This window comes from Pholcus phalangioides, unplaced genomic scaffold, assembly GCF_987345545.1.
Source record: "Pholcus phalangioides strain wild (caught in Gottingen) unplaced genomic scaffold, Ppha-v1.0 ptg000001l_1, whole genome shotgun sequence".
NCBI classification, from domain to species: domain Eukaryota; kingdom Metazoa; phylum Arthropoda; class Arachnida; order Araneae; family Pholcidae; genus Pholcus; species Pholcus phalangioides.
Window position 1 is genome coordinate 16,503,097 of NW_028301594.1, and position 19,827 is coordinate 16,522,923.

Genomic DNA, 19,827 nt, shown 5'->3' on the forward strand with positions numbered 1-19,827 from the left:
TAGAATAGTTTTATTGTGGAATACAACCTTGGTATTTTAAAACAAATTTGCCCAAAAAATAGAATTAGAAACAGATTAATTACAGCTTTGTATCAGCTTGGAAGCCGGCAACAAAAATTTGAGGCTGAAAATATTTGAAGAGCACCTTTTTCTACGCTTCTGTATTACTAAGAGAATTGACAAGTTTTTCGAGCCATGCAGTAAACTGGTGATCATTTAATTAAGCTATTAAAGTTAGTTAAATTTTAAAGGTGGGGGGGGGGGGAGGAGTATATTTTTAAATGCATCAATTTCTAAACTTTTTGGAAATACTATTTCATATATTGTGCTATTCATGCCAGAAACACAATTTATGAATTTTCACTTTTAACAGCTGGTTGGATCCTTTATTTTGCCAGGAATGTGTGTTGAAAACGAGTTCCAAAACATTTTAGGATAATCTCCACGCAGTAAAAATTAAAATGTAATTTGAAAAAGTCTCCCCCCCCCCCCCAAGAATTTTGATATGGGCAGCTATGTACAAGGTGTCCAGTTACACTTTGCAAGGATGAGGAAAATACTTTCACATGTACCTCCTTAAAAAAAATGCCTAGATGGAAAATGGCCCAATGACAATATTGCATTGTCCATTTTGAGATTTCAACTTTTAATTTACTGTCTTTGTGTATCCTGTTCTGTAAGGTGAATGACCCTTGCATCCCAATCCTTTGCTGACAAATTTGGTAAAAATCTGAATGTGTGTTGCCCCGATGTGTTTGTAGTGTCAGATTTGTTTAGTGTTCTAATGCAGCTGCCATCTCCCTTTCATATTTCAAAGTGAAAATTATTCCTCTATTTTTGTTTTTAAATTTAATATATTCAGTCTTCCCACTTAAGAATCGTGTCAATATCCCATTTATTTTTATTGCATAAAGTATTAATAATTTTACATGGAAATTTTGACTGGATTTGTGAGTTGGGTCTTTTTAACCTGCTCCCATCACTTTGAGCATACTACCAAGGCCCTCCTCTGAATCATTAGATGAAAGCTCATGTTGCGTGCGTAAGGTCTGAAGCATGAATCTGATCAGAGTTATAAAAAACATTTTTTATTAACATATAGACATATTGTGCTAGAGGAATTCCTGTAGGCTTTGGACCACCCTATGTATCAACCAGTATAACAAGGTATTCACATAAAAAAAATAAATTATAGTTCAGAATCTTTCGGCTATCCTTTCGAAAGCGTTCACAAATCGTTTAGCTTCTCTAACTAATTCTATTCTTTGCAGCTTCTGTTCTCTAAGCATCTTCTTCTGCATACTTGTAATGGATGCCATGAAGCTTTGTATTGTAGCATGTTCATCCACATCGGTATGATCAGATGAGTTCTTTCTTTTCCTAGATGTCTCTCCTTGGCAAGGTGAAATATCTGCTATAATCGGAAAATATTGTAATTTTTAAAAGTTAGTAGTTTTTCACATGCATGCATTAAAAGATACACATGGGGCATTCAAGTATTACGTCAGTAGATATAAAGCCATTTTGACCACTTCCCATATTGGGATCAGAGGTGTATGCTTGGGAGCCCTCTCACGTGCTTCTCCCTTAAGTAGGTTGATTATTGTACACACTCCCGATTAGGATTGCCCTTTCAAAATATATATAGTGAGTCTGACCAGAACCATTGATATTGCTGTAGTGAACAGATTTACAGATTGAACACTATATTTTTACTTGTGTTTTGAGCATTAATTAAAGGAGTGGTATAATCAGACAGGTAAGAGATAGTGTGTAAAGATGTCACATTAAAAATAGTTCATGTTTTCTTAAAGGGTGGTTGGTCACGTGATCATTCAAACCCCTTGCCATCTAAAGTGAGCAAATACTAAACCTTCCTCCCATGCTAACGTAATTGAATGGTCTTTATGGGGTAAGAGGATGCTATACATGCTCGACCTACAAGAAGCCAATGTGGCTGTTGAGGTCATCTGATGTGGCCTATGAAGCTAAACTTGTTATCAGACCTTATTTTAGGAAAAATATATCCAGAAGCACATTTATATGGTTTTGCTGCCCTTTTAGTCTAATATTCTTGACAACTCTTACCTTAAATTTGCCATCATGTGCTATAACGTGAATGGACTCCCCACTCTTAAAGTACACCCTTGCCTCTGACTGAACGAGTGAATAAGTCACACGTTTGCAGTTTTGATCACTCGCATACTTGCACATACTCTTGTCGCTGTTCATTGACATAGTTCCTTGTTTTATAGGTCTCTTTTGTTCATTCACATGCTTGCTCATGCTGTAGGTCACTCTTTTGATCCTTCCTGTATCTGTGGATTTATTTTGTGTACTCATTTGGCAAATTTGCTGCCCTGGGCTATAGCCAGCTAAACCAACCTGCAAACACGTCACTAATTGTACCAAGTGTCCTACACTCATGAAAAAGATGAGTACCCTTGGTGTATGTGCATAAAATCATTGACTAAAGAAATAACATGATTTGCAAGGCGATTGTATGAATAAAATAAGCACATTTTAACAATTTTAAATCTTATTAGTTTGGAAGCTTTTTAATTCCCCCAATCACCATGCGCACCCTTGGTGAAACACATAACCCCCACCCATTCGAAGTGGTTGATGCATGTATCTGCATATGCCATGTTTTCTCAAAAATAAGACCTAATGCATTTTTTGAAGCCAGGTCTTATTTTCGGGGAAACGGTATATGGGAGGCAAGCAAATCTCTCAATGCATGTGACATGCTGAGCAGACAAAACAGTTTAGCAGACTTCCTCACCATAAGGGAGAGGGGGGAGCCGGTCTGTAGAGATCTGAAACATCTACTGGTAAAGGAGGATTTATCAATAGAGAATGATAGTTCAAATGCCCACAAAGGTTCTTCGTTCCCAGTAAAGATTCCATTAAGAATATCTTATTTGTATAAAGGGAGGTTGGTGACATAGCATCGATCGGAGGAGGGGGTTTGACTGATGCTTAACATAATATTTGAATGGCACCTAATAGTAAAATATGAAATATAAGTCAGAAGGTTAGGAAATTTTCCTCCATTTTTTTTTTTGTTGAAGGTTTGCAAATTATTTCTCCCATTTATGCTAGTTGGTAACAATTTTCAATTCCAATCAATACTGCAAAAGCAGAAAAAGGTGAAAGAACACTAATTTAAACTGTACTAGGCAAAGGTTTTTAGTGCCAATAGGCAATTTTATCTATTGCCTTACAGTTTGACACGATAATGCCTCTCTCTTTTTTTTTTTTTTAAAGATGTTCCAGTTTTTGTCAGTGACTTTGCGAAACATTCCAGTTTTTATCATGATTTACTCCTTGTCTCGGTTACACATAATCTGGCTATCCTATGCCCATGCCTGCCCTTACCATAAATAAACCATAATTTTATAGGCGAAGTGAATTGTAACTTGTTGACCTTTTTCGACGCCAACATTACAAACAAAAAATTATAATTAGCGGTTTGACTAATTTTCTTGATTGGTGACTACATTCCTTTTGAATTTTCGTATTTCTTTCAAAATTTTGATTTAAAAAGAATTGTATCACTTTCAATATTTTTTATGCAAAGAAATCAATTTGTTTTTAAATATTTTTTCAAGTACGTAAATTCAGTGATACTATTTTTCAGGCATGTAAAAAATTGATCTGGGTATCTATTATTTTAAGTTACATGCCCGACCAGACATACAAATTTTTGGAGTTTTGCCCAACCCTGATACAGACAGAAAACCAATTTCATATACAGTAGACCCTCGATAATCCGGCGGTCCATTAATCTGGAATTTTTAGGCGGGTTTTTCCTTCAAGCATATATATTAGAGGAAAACATGTCACTATATATGCCTGTTCGCAGAAGTTTATCTCAATCACTGGATGCCCATTTAAATAATATAATCTGGTATACCTTTGTCTGATATATGCCGAATTAAAGAGTACTGATTGTACTGTATCCCCATCTATATATAGTGGTAATATATAGATGGGGGAAGGTTTTATTACATAAATGTGTATCAATCACATGGGAAGTTAGCTAATAAAGAATTATATAGATTTATAGATACATACTTTGAGTTGTTGCGTTTTTGGAGGAAACATAGTTGTACTCCGTAGGAGGACCTGAGTTGCTGTCAAGAGAACTTTCTGTGTTGTCACTTTGACTGTCACTGTCAGTTTCACTGTCGCTTTGACTATCACTGTCACTTCTGTCATCAGATTCTTCATTTTCATTTTGGAGGTCTGCCTCACAATCTATATCTTCACATTTGATACCTCCCTAAAATAATAGTTTGATTATAAAATATTTGGTTATTTTTTAAAACACTTGTACATGCAATGCATACTTCTAAATTTGTAAGTCTGTTTCTTACAAACAATACATTTGCACGAGATTGTGCATGTGAAGCGCAACTTGCTCTAAAACCCATTTTATTATTATAGAGCAATAATGTGTATGTATTTTCAGTGACAACTGAACTGAAACAGTGATTAACAATTGTTATGGTAGGTAAATTGAGAAATATTCTCAACTTATGTACAACCTGTGTTATAAAGACAATTCACTAGAAATACTGTGGAATCTCAGTATAATGTTAATTTCACCCCACTTATAACATAACTTTTTTAAAAGTCTCGGCTGGTGAAATAAGAATTCTGTGTTTAGTGCCATTCTGAAATTCCAAAACCGTTTAAGTGTCTCTTACAAAATAAGGCTGCAAGTAACGAATAAACTTTGGAAAGTACAAATTAAGGTATGACTTAAACTTCCAGTTCGTGGTGAAACTACCCTGATGAAACTGAATACGCTACAATAGACAGCAATGTCTTCATTCCTTCTGAGATAGCACAGGATTACAAAACAAATTTTCAAGTGATAAATGATGAAAGTTACTGTAAATCCGAAATTGAAATCCTATCTAAGTCGAAAGCTCTCTCTCTGTAATAAATATTGCCAAAAGGTTCCTCACAACATCTGGGTTCACTGAGTGCTAAAAGATTTTAACGTTACGAGACAATGGGTTGAACCTCTGCCACCACATTTATCCTGTTGCAGAGATCTCTTCCATCCCAGCTTCGTGCAGTCTGTTGCGAACAGGCAGTCCTGACATAACATGGAAATTCAAGCATTTACCATCTTTACTTCAAAACACAGATGGCAGCACTAGCAAGTACACAAAACAAGCAAAAGGTGGACAACATACATGTTAGGGCTGTGCATATACATACACTTACACAATACGTTTCGATCCGTCAGAAATTCCACAGAAGAATGCATACAAGGTGCATGTTTGGTTTAATACTAGTAGTAGAGAGTCTGGAACACTTTATTATAGCAATCTTATACAATTGGGCATAAGCCTGTTGTGCAAGACATTTTAATAAAAAAATCTATATCTTTTGATAAGTTCTGGTTCTTTTGTTTGTGTGTAAAACTAGTTTTGAATGGGTATGCGTCTTCCAAGTGCACATATTTACTAGTTAAATCAGACTACTCCTTATTAATCTCATTACGGGGCAACAATGAGATTACTTTAGCAATTCCAAGATATCTCACTTTCTCAAACACAAATACAACGCCACAACAGGCAAAATGCCCAACGAGGTGGCTGAGACCCCCTTTAAGCGGTTTTTAAATTTTTTCTGATTTGCCACATTGTGCAAATCACTAAACCTTCTAAAAATTGCCACATATTTTGAAGAATTTTTTTTCCCAATTGCGAGTTAATAAGCTCCCCCCCAATACAAAATGTAATAATAATAAAAAAACAAGGAAGAGAAGTTATCATTTCTGTTACTTATGCTGTAATAATACTATACCACCTTGAAGGGAAAATAAAAAGTCTCTTTCCCCCCCCCCCTTCTGTTATCAGACTTTGAACAAAAGTTGACTACGCCCAGTGGCTGTTGATTAAAGCGGGGACATGCTATTAGAAGAAAACTTTCAATGGTATGTAGGCTCGATGTTGCTGTTGTGAGAGAGTTTTAAGAACCCGAGGTATTTTGGGTCTGCTGTTTCGAGAAGGTTTTAAGAATCCAAGCTATTTCGGGATTGCCGCTGTAAAGGTTGAAACCTTATTTTAGCGATGCCGAGCCCAGATACAATTGAAAGTTTTCTTCTGATAACATTTTCCCATCCCCCCCCCCCTCAACTTGCCAGATTAACTGCCAATGGGAGGAGTCACCCCAGCAGGACCCAACACGCACTCGGGTAAAGGACTTACATCCCAGAAGGGACAGAGCCCGGGTCTTGTAGGGTCTGACAGTGGAAGGAGTCAGCTTTTGTTTAAAGTTTTATAACCGAAAGAAAGAGGTGGAGCGCTTTTCTTTTCCCTTTCCTTTGGGATAGTATAGGAATATGAAGTACAGTATAAATGATAGAAAAAAAAAAATCTTTGTTTTTTTAAAATGGTTATTTTTGGTGTTGGAGAAAGCAGGAATCAGCCCCACAAAATCGAGGGAAAAAAATATTTTTCTTGAAAGAGGGTGGCACTTTACCAGTTCAGTGATTTTTACTGTGGCAGTTACAATGCAGATCAGAGTATATCAAGGTTCGACTGTATATTATATAGTACAGTGTTTACTTTATCAGGATATATATATACATTCTAGGTTTTGTAATTGGAAAAAAAAAATTGCTTTCCACATGCCAAGAAAAAATGAGTGTAAAATTTAATTACATTTATACATTAGCACTAATAAGTAAAAAAAATTAACGCTTAGTAATTTATTACAATAAAAAATGAAACTTACGGTAACATGCGAAATCGTGGGTAGCGAACTTTTTTTCTGCTTCTCTTCAGTAGACTGAATTGAGGTATTGACTGAGTTGCTTGCAGTTGGGACTGTTTGTGGCTCAGGAGTGGAGGATTTTCGAGGGTGCTAAAGACAAGATGGGACATTAATGCAATATATTAATTGTCAGAAATTTGAATATAACTTAGGCAACCAAGAATCAAAGATGAAAATAATGGAATATCGAAACCTTTACGCTCGCGTAGGTTGATATGAAGTTATCTGAAAAAGGTCTTTTATACACTTTATTAAAATCCAAATAACTGTTATACAGGGTGCCTGGTTCAAATGTCCCTATTTTTGAGCAGTTCCTATATTTTACAAGAAGTAGGAAAGGGGAAAAAATTATATATGAATAAAAAGCAATATTGTACTTGCAAAGTTTGTAAAAAAATCAGTGGGCTTCTACGTGTTTTCTTTTTGAAGGCCCAGATGAAAAATGGCCCAATTACCAGATTACACGGTAGAGCAAATTACTCATTGATTTTGAGATTGTTTCTTTCCACTTCAGAAATTGTATTGAACTTTCTGAGCCCTAAATTCAGCGATTGTGCTTATTAACCCTGTTGGACACATACATGCAAAGTTATCTTATCTAAAAAACTGATCCTATAGAGAGGAAATCAGATTCACAGAGAGGATATATGAGAGCTAACATTTTTCCCCAGAACAATTTGCGCCTTCCCCTATGGTGACACCATTTTTCCTCTTTGTTTGCTCATAACAGTGGCAGCGTAAATAATGACACTTTCAGAAAATTTGTTGTCAAACACAGAGTTGGGCAGATAATTTTTTGTAATATAGGCGCCCTATATGGCATTACTGATTTTCGATCGATATTTGACATTAGAGACATTGAATCCGGATACCCCTGTATAAGGTTTTATTAATTTGATACAAACTTTCACAAAAGGCATTGATAATGGCTTATGTTCTTTGAGAGAACCGCACATGCTAAGTTACGAAAGTGTTGCACAGTTGATAGTGGATTGCTCCAAGTTTTTACGAAGGTTGCACATGCACACTGTTGACAGCTGGCTATGAGACATTTTTCACAGCAGTTGTGCTAAATGCCAGCATTTGGACACAGTGGTCGGCTGATTTAAATGTTGCTGAATAAAGAAATATTGACCGAAATTTAGTAAAAAGGGGGGAAAAAAAGGAAAACTCACCTTGTTTTTCTTTTCTAAATTTTCCCAACCCATAAGCTTTATAAGTCTTTTATCCACATCAGTAAGTCTCACCTTGTTGGACCCTTCTGATTGTGATTGCACGATAATTGCTTTATTCTTTACATTATTCTTCCAATCGGAAAATGTCTGCAAGAAATGCCAAAGAAGAAATGCAATTTAAAGAAAAGCAAAATCGTATATTCTGGCGAATAGTTGCAGCACCGGGCTTTGCGGGTTAACCCTTCAAGTTGACAAAAAATATCACTAAACCCCCCCCCCTCAAAATTCCACATCTTTTTCAATTGAGTAGGCATTCTTCCAATTTTCAGCAGGTGTGCAAAGTGAGGGTTATAGGGAAAAGTATGCCATTGAAAAATCAACTTTACCAAATATCTGGGCTTGTCAATGCTAAAATAAGAGGCATTTGAGGCAAGTTATCTCATCAACGCCACTTAAAGGGCTGTATCAATGGTAGGTCTATAGATCTTTAGCACAGAGGCTCAAAGATTCACATTATAGGCTACAATTTTGACATTTTTTTTCACGAAAAAGGAATCGACTACAAAATCTGTGCAGAGCAGAGGTCTTCACCCTTTTCCCAGTCGCGAGCTCTGACTGTACCCATCATCACAAAAAGAGCACCCTTACGGTAAGTTCGACATACGAATGCATAAAATCACTTTTGTGTGTTTTCTTCCTCCTTCGAACAAAAAGGCTACTTGGTACTGTGCAACGTTTCATGCAGAGTGTAGAAAATGTTGATGTAGATTCATTTGTCTGCTTGCGAAAAGTGAATGACTTTCTCACAAAAGGAGAGAGGCAGTCAAAATTCACTGTATTTTTTTGACACAAATGATTTCGCATACACTATGTATAATTTGTTTTACTTATAGGAGTATCATGCATGCGTCTGCTTTCATGATACAATACGTACGTCTAGTTTATTTCCAAATATTTCTCCTTCAATAATTATATGATTGCTTTAGAATAATTTATATTTGCAAATTTCTTCATCTCCAGTAGTTTAACATATTTTACTAATACAATATTCATAAATAACACTTTTATTTAAACTTTTTTTTTCTTCTCTCCACTTTGAAATTGAAATTTCCAATAAGTCAAACTAACGAAAACTTGGAGTTTTTGTCAGTCGCTGTACATTCGAATTATCAAGATTTGACTGTGTACGAACTCTTAAAACAAAACCTTTGATTAAAAAAAAATCTGATGCTGATCATATCATGTACGCAAATTTGACTGGAATCAGGGGTTCATTTATTTCTTTTGTCTTTAATCTATGACTGAGCATTATGCACCGAATTAGCTGCTACTTCAAAATACCACGCACTGGCTTATACAGAAGATAGCTCCCACCCTGAGCCGAGATTAAGGAGTTTTTTTGTTGTTTTTGCAGTTTTTAAACCCTTCCCTTGAGAAAATTCTCCAGATGCTGCTATTACCAAGTATCACTTACTTTCCTCCATTTGTCAGCAGTTTTGACAGCACCATTTCCACAATCCTCATTGAGGGTTTTTGCGAGAAGTTCCCAGCTACATCGTCTGTCGGCTGGTGACCAGCTTCCTTTAAACTTACCTACGAAAATTGAATATGAAATCAAGTATTGGAATTATTTAGCACAATATCAGCTTATGCAGGAACAGCATGAGACAAAATCTCTACCTGTGCAGAACCTAATTTCAGCGCTTCCTGCCCATCCCCCCCTATAATTTATCACCTTCCCAGAAATTTCATTAAAAAAATTGTCCATTAACATTTTTTCCCATTGATTTTATTTTGGTGTGGGCAAGGACCAGTGACATTTTTGATTTTTTTCCCTATAATTTATGGTGGACACTGTCCAATGAAATGAAACGCAATGAACCTTTCGGAAATGGATCCCCATGGGACAAAAAAGTTTTTTCCTTTTAATGGGGGAGGGAGGGGGGGGTCGCCCGTTAATAGATGATGAAAGAGATTCAGATCCTGCACTGAGAATATATAACACTTTTTCTGTGCTAATAGTGGGAATTGTGCTTTATTTCCGTACAGAGGCGGATTTATGACTTTTCCGCAGTGGGCTACACAATTTTTGCCGCTTTCCTATTCTAGTCTAATTCTCTTGACCGGGCTATGCCCAGGACGGCGAGTTCGTACGGGCAGCATTTGTGGAATGAGAGGTTAAGAAAATTAGTAAATTATCCCAGTTGCGTAAAAAAATAAAGCCACCTATGACTAAAGAGTGAGGGACTATAGGTCAGTGAGTGATCTAGAGAGTTTGCAAGCATGTGAGTGAACAGAAGAGTGACCCAGAGAGCAAGGGACCGGTTGGTGAGGAACCAAGCGAGTCATCCAAAAAGAGTTTGCAGGTATATAAGAGACCAAAACAGTATGCAAGCACGCTAGTGATTTCAAGAGTTTGTAAGCATGCGAGTGATTAAAACAGTGTGCAAGCATGTGAATAATGTAAAGAGGGCTAGTAGATATAGAACTAAGCGCCCGAGTGGCAAGATGCTCGTCTTTCGCTATGGCTACCGTCAAGGTGCAAGGTTCGTATCCGGCCACAGAACGTCAGAAACAAGTTCTTTTCCTACCGAGCCTGGAGTGACCACCGATATATAGATGGCACCTTCATTTCCTACCCAACTCCATGGCGTTGGAAATCGCCGTATTGTGATACATGACCGGAGTTGGTGTGCGTTAAAGTAGTAGATAGGGCTACCACACACGGGTAAAGGGCTTACATCCCGGAAGGGACAGAGCCCGGGTAGTCTCTGGTCTGACAGTCTATATGCTGTAAGCAAGGTTATACTGTAACTATGCAGAGGCACTCGGGACAGAGGCGTATTTAGGGACAGAGGCGTATTTAGGTACGTGAGGGGTGGCAAAAGATTTTGCGCAAGCAAGTGACCAAAAGTGTGACTTAGAGAGTTTGGAATCATGTGAATAAACCAGAGAGCATGTAAGCGACCTAAAGAGTTCGCAAGCATGTGTGAGTGATCAAAACAGTTACTTAAAGCAAAGGCGTATTTGCGGGGGGCTAAGTAGGGGCCCATGTGGCGAATTTTAGAAATCAAATCGATCACGAATTTTCCACAACCCGGAACGCGTGTTACTGCCAAAGCCTCGAAGTTGGCCGATTCGCGGGCGGGGGGGGGGGGCAGAGGCAGCAGAGCCGGCTTAAGAGCATCATTGGCTCCCCCAAGTGATTTTTCTGAGGCTCTACCTGGAAAATTCTCGAAAAATTCAACTATTTCTAGTTTTTCTGAGTCCCCCACATCTTTAGGCCCCCGGGCAGTGCCCGGATTAACCCATGCGTTAAGATGGCACTGCAGCCCAGTTGACCCGGTCAATGTCCGAAATTGCCAGCCCCTATATTATAGATAAGTATAACTACTATAGATTCTTTCTAAGCAAATTTTTTTACTAAAATTCAAAGTAAATAATTTTTTTACACTCACTGTATAATGCCTGGATTCAATCTCAAATAAATTATGGCCTCATAGCATGGGGAGGAGACTACAGGGTGATTATAAAAAAACTATCCCGACATATGGACCCCTAACTATCATAACACTCACAGAAACTGAATGAAATTTTGGCATAAGGTATTTTGATGTATGCGCTCAAGAATGATATGGAAAACAACAGTGTCACTCTTACAGTGAGAAAATTTCGAAAATATCAAATGGCAACACAAAGTTTTTTGTATTGGAATGCGATCTCCATTGTGAAAAACCCTAAATAGCGTTCGAACGGCAACTGTAGCATGAAAATCACCGGCGGTAGATAGGCTAAAAGTGAGGACAACCAATAAGGACAGAGAAGCAGCATAAAATAAAGCATTTTATTGTGTTTCACAAATTTTCCACATGACCTTGTGGAGGACTAATCAGGCTGGGATCTCAGCCGAAGAAACGGTGTGATGAATGAAACGAACATTAATGCTCTGGTGCACGGCAAAGTCCTTTTTACTTTTTCCTTGCCTAGCTCCGGGGATTTTCGTGCTACAGGTGCCATTCCAACGCTATTTAGTGTTTTTCAGTATGGAGATCGCATTCCAATACAAAAAACTTGGTGTTGCCATTTGATATTTTCGAAATTTTCTCACTGTAACCGTAACTGTTAGAGTGACACTGTTGTTTTCCATATCATTCTTGAGCGCATACATCAAAATACCTTATGCCGAAATTTCATTCAGTTTCTGTGAATGGTATGATAGTTAGGGGCCCATATGTCGGGATAGTTTTTTTATAATCACCCCGTATATCACTAACATTAACGAAGTTTTACGAATGCAAAATAAATTTATCAAAATTTTATCTAATTTTAATGGAAGTATGACTTTGATTAACTACATTAACCTTAATATCTTATGCATCAGACATTTGTATTTCTATAAAATCTGCATTACCGTTCACAGAAATCGAGTTCTGTGCAATAGACGTAATGTTATCAATCCCAGAAGACCAAATCAAATTTTAGTAATTCCTAAACCGAATAAAAATATTCTATGTAAAAACTTCATTTACTTAGTTCCAAAACAATACAATAGACTACCTATAGATATCCAAAATGAAAAAAATTAACACTCATTATTACTGATATTGAACAATATTTTTAAAATATCGTATCTGACGTCTTGTGCCTATTTGTCATCTATTTTTCACTCTAATTCCGAGATAACACTATAACGACTGATATAATATTTTATTAAAACTGACACTCCTGTTTGCCACAATGATATACACTCAAGCCTCGTTAATGAGTCACTCTCGGGAGAGCGAAAAAATGACTTAGTAGGCGGAGTGACTTGTTAAACGGAGTAAGCCATAGCTGTGCTAGTTCCTGCCTGAGGAAAATTGGGACTTCCAAAAAGCGACCCGGTAAGCGGAGTGACGTGTTAACCGGGTGACGCACCAACGAGGTTTGACTGTACTAACATTCTCATTACTGTACTATACTCATTTATTTTCATTTGTGCTTTTTTTTTCTCTTCAAAAATTGCCATCATAAATCTAATGAATTATAACAGTATATTATTAGAAACCGTTTCATTCTTGTACATGGTGAATTATATTCATATACTTGTGATGATAATACACGAAATGAATCGTACATTTTTACCTATGATCACCAGTATGGATCGTATGATCCCTTGGTGATTTTATTTGTTTTCTGAAATGTATATGATGTATGAATAATGAATAATAAAAAATATGTATATGCATATTGGTCCCTATGATTCGGGGTCATCGCCGCGTTGGCGTATTTTTTTGTGTGATAATTATGGTCATTTATATAATTATAGCATAGCCATAGTTAACCATAATCATTATGGTTAGCTATGGCAATCCTAACGATCAAAGGAATCTGAATATTGATAGTGACCATATATATATATATATTATATATAGGGACGTATAGGGATCGATATATAGGGGCAGGCGAAAGCCCGAATTTCGGACTTTGGCCGGGTCAACTGGGCTGGCCTCCACTCGAATTGGCCAACTTCGGGCTTTGGAGGTGACATACATAAATATCATGGTTATTCTTAAGAGGCTCCTAGCCTCGAAACCATAGGCCGAACCTAGATCCAGAGGTGGGGGTGCTACAGGACCGCATGTAAGTGGGGCCGTTCATGTATTAGGGCAGCAAATTTTTAGCCACACATTTTTGACATCCTCCCCCCTTGTCAGCAAAACTCTGACCGCCCCCCCCCCGTCAGCAAAATTTCGTCATCAGTTCTGTCCCCTGCCTCCTAACGAACATTGGTGGGGTCAGAGACGTACCCGGGGGGGGGGGGGGGCCCGCGATGTTCAAAAATTTATATTTTTAATGCAAAAAATATTTTTTTAAATTAAAATTTAAGAAAATACCTTTATATGCTATAATAAATTCTGTTAATTTCAATGCTATTTGAAGAACTCTCAAAATTTCTTTTAAAGAAATTGATTGAGACCCACCCTTCAATCCATATATGATAAACCCTTGGCCCTAGGTGTTATCTGAAGTGGCCTGCCTCTCTCAAACCTAATTTTTTAAAAATAAACTAAGTGGCACAGATCACATTTTCAGATCACTTAAGTGACCCGTGACACAGTTCCTCTAAGATGCCATTATTTATTTCATATTTTCAAAGAGGGTGGTTGATGACGTAAGCATTATTCAGACCCCTTTCCCTCCCTTGCCATCAAAAGCCAGCAAATCGGAACACCTCCCCCGTCGATGCTGACATAATACTTGAATGACCCCTAAGATCGACATTTGGTCGGAACATAACGAGTTAGGAGTGGGAACACACTGAGAGAATTTCGTCCTGGGCATTTCGAGTTTCATGACCTTCAAAAACCATTCTAAATGAATAGAGATGGATTAACATACACATGAATGATATTTTCTTCAGATATTTTTAATTTTTTTCCACAAACATATTAGAAAAAAATTCGAATTTCGCACACCCTGGGGGGAACGGAGAGGTGTGCCCCACTCAGCCTACACCTGTGGAGTAATTCGATCACACCTCCCAAGAGCAATATGGGAGAGGGGTAAACGTTGTGTCCCTTAAAATACGGGACGCACTTGCATAATAAGTCGCACTTCAGACAACTTACACTGGATCTGCACCTGGCCGAGATTAAACATTCATTCCCCCTCCCTGAAGAAACATACGCATGGTATTATCGTTCCACCTCCTTCCCCACTCTCAAGATGATCAAAAATTATATTTAAATTATATTTAAAAAACAAAAATACCTCGAATTTTTTTACATAAATATCAAAAAAATATTTTTACTAATTTTCGATCGTCTTGGGGGGGGGGGGTGCACGAATCGCTATGTCCTCCCCATGACTACGTCTGTAGGAGGTAGGGGAAGATGAATGTTTTAACATATAGGTGAAGATATAGGAGGGACATCCTCCCCAGCACCACAATTAGGGCAGTCATGGGCCCCCCGGGCCAAGTGATTTTTCTGAGGCCCCTACTTAGCAAATTTACATGAATATTCTCGAAAATTTTGAACAAATCTCATTATTGTGAACCCCCCACCCCCTCGGCCGTGCTCGAGTTGACCCATTCTTTACGGTGTCAATGGCGGAGCCAACTGATCTAATGTATATGCATAGGGATTCGTGCTCTCCCCTTCCCAGACTTTCAAGTCTCTTCACCTATGTTCAACCGCGACTCGACAAGGCGTGGATCCAGGGTAAGTTGTCTGGGAGAGGGGGGACTTATTATGGAGTTTCACCCAGTAATTTTTAAGGGACAGAATGATTTCGATGTTTTAAATGCATGTTTTCCAAACTTTTTTCCCTCATTGCGCCCACCTCAAGCAAACTATAGGATCCTATGTCATACCCGTAGTTTCTATCGCTCCCTTAGACATTTCCATCGCCCCTGATATTGCCCACTTTGGGAAATACTGTTTTAATGTTAACCTTCATACAAAATTTAAAGTGCTTTTTGAAGGCTAATAAATTGACTCAAAATTTCCCTAGAAGAGAAGATAACTTTTTGGTTCCCCTTCGTGGGTCGTAGGATCTTGCCCCCTTCTCCCGAAAAAAATCCCTTGCTACAGTACTGAGCCCTCGCACAAATTCTCTTCTTAGAGAAACTATATATGTCACCAAAGTTTTCAAAAAGTCATAATTACCCTTTAGCATCTGGGGATGTGCTTCCATATGGGCCAGCAAAGTCGTATACTGCAGAGGGGACGGTCGGTTACTCGATCCACTTGTCGAAGCTGTAGTTTTAGCCATCACGATAATTAGGACGTTTATCTGATTAATTAATCGCAGCTATATTTCGGCACGAATTAAATTTCGTTGAAAATTTTCATGTAAAAGGCCGAAACACTGTCTCGATAATGATGCGACCCGCATCATTATCGAGTTCAAAATGGCGACGATAATGCACAGTGTTGTTTTTGTTCGTCCCCGTTGTCGAAAAAACGCAACGTTTTGCCTCCGCCTTTTTTCACGTCGCCGTCGTAATCTGTTCGAGAAAGAGATCGGTCTCGACTGTCGACCAATCTCGTCGTCTCGTCTTGTCGTCGACGTCGAGTCTCGACCAATCTCGTCGTCTCGTCTTGTCGTCGACGTCGAGTCTCGACCAATCTCGTCGTCTCGTCTTGTCGTCGACGTCGAGTCTCGACCAATCTCGTCGTCTCGTCTTGTCGTCGACGTCGAGTCTCGACCAATCTCGTAAACGGCGGTTTCGTCACGTCGTGAAATCGTGACGTCGATTCTCGACATTTCGATGATAGGAGAGGGAGTTCGAAGGTTTTCCGGCGAAAACAAGTCGATAGGAAAAAAAAAAAAAAAGAGCAGATCATACAGTGGTGTAGAGCAAGTCGACGGCGGAAGCTGTTCTTTTTACGGCTTCTGACACACGGAGCAAAAAAAAAACGAGTTTTGTTATAGCGCAGCAGGAACTTATCGGCTCTTCTGTTGCGGCTTCCAGAAAGCGCTCTTTTTTTTCTCTCTCACAGACACACATCAAAAAACGAAAAGGACAAAAAGAAAGGGCTATTCCAGAAATAATTTTTCCTGTTTTTTTTTTGTTTTCACAGATAACAGATGGCCACACTGGCGTACGCAAGGAAATTCAAACTCTCCCAACGAACTTCCTCGCCATCAGCCGAGATCATGGTGGTTTTTATTTTTGCAGTTAGGCTGGCATTAACTATGAAAATTTTAGGAAAGTTCTTTTATAAAACTTGAAAAATGCAACCAATAAGAGCATCGATTCAGTGGCGTTGGAGCACCCACAGAATTGATTCAGCAATCGACATTTTTCACACGAATCTCAAGACGAGCACCCACAGGTTCGTGACACATTCGACGCTCCTGCATCGGTTACATCCCGAGTAGATGTAATATATATAGGATTATTGGTTATTATTTTTTCAAGTTTTGTAAAATTCTTTTATCAAACTTTTGTAGTCTAAAGTCGCGGCCTTAAGCCTGTTGGTTATAACCGATGCGCTTATGGGTTCCATTTTTGGAGTTTTATCAAAGTTTTACAGTGTAATGACGGCGTAAAGAACAAAAAAGGAAAACGCTCTTGAGAAGGAGCTTTGAATCTCTCATTTACTTCAGAATAATTAGGCCCGAGATACACATGCTACTAAACTAGGGTTACCAGACGTCCTTTTTGATGTCATTCAAAGCGTCCTGCTACGTTTTGGAAAATTTGACGTTTTGTCCTCCTTTTCAGGTTTCCGGGACTATTTTCTTTTTTTTTCTGGGGAAATTTTTTTATTTTTTCACACTGAGAGAAACGTATATCTCTTGATTGATATGAGTGTGTCTTATGAGTGTTTTTTCCCGCACACACATGTTTACACGCTTTGAGATCGCAGTTGCAATTCTCAGGAACACAAGAACCGAAGTTGCTTCCTAGCAGGGCAGATGCTGCTCTAACCACGGCCCAGTTTGCTCTAGGACAATATACACACACAGTTCGAAAAATAGCTCTGTAAGAAGAATACCATTGTTTGCTTACCAACAGCTGAAGTGAAGGGCGGACGGACCTGCTTCCACCGGACTAACTTACCAGCTGTGTGGTGTACGGGGAGGGGTTACCTCTTCCATTCAGAAATAGAGAAAATAGGATGCAAACGGGCAAGTTGTTGCCGAAAGAAACCTCTCGTCATGCTCCAGTCAAAGCAATAAAACTGACAAAAAAAGATGGGAACAATTCAAAGAAAGGGAGGACGGGATCGTTAAACATTCCTTTCTTCTCTATTTTAGCGGTTCTGTTTTTTTTTTTCTTCTAATAAGTACAGTGTTGACATTTGTCATGAAAATTGGGATAAGTGACGACCCTATGCTGAACAAGCTTGCTCAGTTGCTACTAGGTAGCGTGCTCGTTTATAGTATGCTCATCGTGAGTAAATGCGAATATTAGAAATAATTGATAATATTAGTAATAAATAAATGCGAAATATTCGATTATTAAATTTTGTTTTTATTTGCAAATTGCTTGTCTGTATTGATAATTGTAACACAAAATAATGATTTTTTTAGGAAAAGAAGTTATGCTCTGGCTCTCTCAAGACTTTCACAAAAAATTCTGCGTACGATATTTTTTTTGAGCTTATGAATTATTGGTAAGCAAAAATTAACAAAATCGTTGGAGCAATTTTCATTGTAACAGTCGACACTCCATAAGCACCCAATGTTCCTATAAAAAATAATAAATTAAGATTTTTTTAAATAGCCACAAGGGGTGGAAGGCGGAGGGTGGGGGGAACGCACTTACGAAAATAACAAATTTTTTCATAAATTCTGAATTTTCTTCAACTCTGGAACTATATCTTTCCTTAACTCGGAATTTCAATCCTTTCTGGAAAAAAAAAAATTACCTCTTTCATTAATTCTGAATTTCTTTAAATTCCGGAATTGCTTCTTTCATTAATTCTGGAATTATTTCTTTCATTTATTCTGAATTTTCATCAATTCTGGAATTCTGATTTCTTTTATCAATTCTGATTTCTTTTATCAATTCTGGAATTCTGAACTCTTTTATCAATTCTGGAATTCTGAACTCTTTTATCAATTCTGGAATTCTGAACTCTTTTATCAATTCTGGAATTCTGAACTCTTTTATCAATTCTGGAACTTTATTTCTCATTAATTCTGAATTATCATCAACCGAAATTATTTCTTTCATTATCTCTGAATTTTCATTGGTGTTGGAATTATTTCTTTAATCAATTTAAAATTTTCCTTCAGTTCGGAATTTTTATCACTTCTTTTTTATTTTTGTGTCGTTTTAAATGTCTATATATATATTTTTTGAATAGATATTTTTCAGCATCCCTGTATATTTTGTAATGTACGTACATTTATCGTGTATTTGTAATATACGGCCCCAGTTATAGTTCAATAACCGTGATTATTTATATCGCTGAAAAAACTCGTTTTCGATGAACGGAGTTTTTGTTAGAGCAATTTCGGCTTCGAATTGCATCATTCTAAGGATGGCGTTTTGTTTTTTGATGCTTTTCACTTCTTTACTTTGAACACTTGGGAAAAACATTGGGTGTATTTATGCCCTCTGCTATTACGTCTTGTGTATTTCCATCGGGTATCTTCGCGAAATGGATACGCATTAATCATTGATTGGGGAAAGTCGATTGGATAATAAATAGTGATATTTATGGATTATTTGTGAATGGATAAATGAAATTGAATTGGTGAGTTGTTTGTTCTCTTGATTAAATCATTGATATTTTTTATTAATTCTCTCTTATGAGAATTTTTTTCATTACCTTAATGAGATATTTTTTTGAAATGATTTATTTTTTAGATGTACGGTCAAACTCGGTTAAAACGACATCGAAAATTCCACGAAATTTTGTCGTTATAACCGAAGGGTCGTTACACAAACAAGAGTGAAGCTTTCAAGATCTTTTTGAAGAAAGATATTATTAGAGGCAATCAGATAGTTTACATGAAGTTTTTATAGGAAAATTGGAATAATTAATAAGAAAAATCGCTGATTCTTGCCAGACATGTCAAATGTCGATGATACAGTCGAATCCCGTTATAACGAACTTCAAGAGGTCGGAGAAATCACTTCGTTATAACGAAATTTCGTTATAAAGGAATTCCGGATCTCTACATTTTCCCTATGTGAACTTATTTGGTGGAATAGAAAGTGTTCGTTAAAACTAGAATTTCGCTATAACGGCATTCGTTAAAACGGGATTCGACTGTCTTACCAAAAATTGATTATTTCTCTTGACAAGAAAAGAAAAAAGCTACAGCATGTCTCCTAAAATGTATTTTTAGGGGAAAAAATGAGTTTGGCAAAATATTTAATACGTGAGATGAGTGAATATTT

The 19,827-nt window shown here is 37.5% G+C and overlaps 1 protein-coding gene across 2 annotated transcripts; it reads right to left on the reverse strand.

The window, feature by feature from the left end:
• Positions 1–1,072: 1,072 nt before the first annotated feature.
• Positions 1,073–15,929, reverse strand: LOC149089966 (uncharacterized). 2 transcript variants are annotated; one of them, XM_089231541.1, is made up of 6 exons: positions 15,629–15,929; positions 9,451–9,569; positions 7,977–8,123; positions 6,763–6,891; positions 4,081–4,288; positions 1,073–1,414 (listed from the first exon to the last, which is right to left on the reverse strand). In XM_089231541.1, the coding sequence occupies exons 1-6, from the start codon at positions 15,732–15,734 to the stop codon at positions 1,197–1,199; spliced, it is 927 nt and encodes a 308-aa protein (XP_089087667.1). In that variant the 5' UTR covers positions 15,735–15,929; the 3' UTR covers positions 1,073–1,196. The 2 variants fall into 2 exon arrangements, with proteins under 2 accessions (XP_089087667.1, XP_089087674.1); XM_089231548.1 differs by having other exon boundaries at positions 1,073–1,411; positions 15,629–15,878.
• Positions 15,930–19,827: the final 3,898 nt, after the last annotated feature.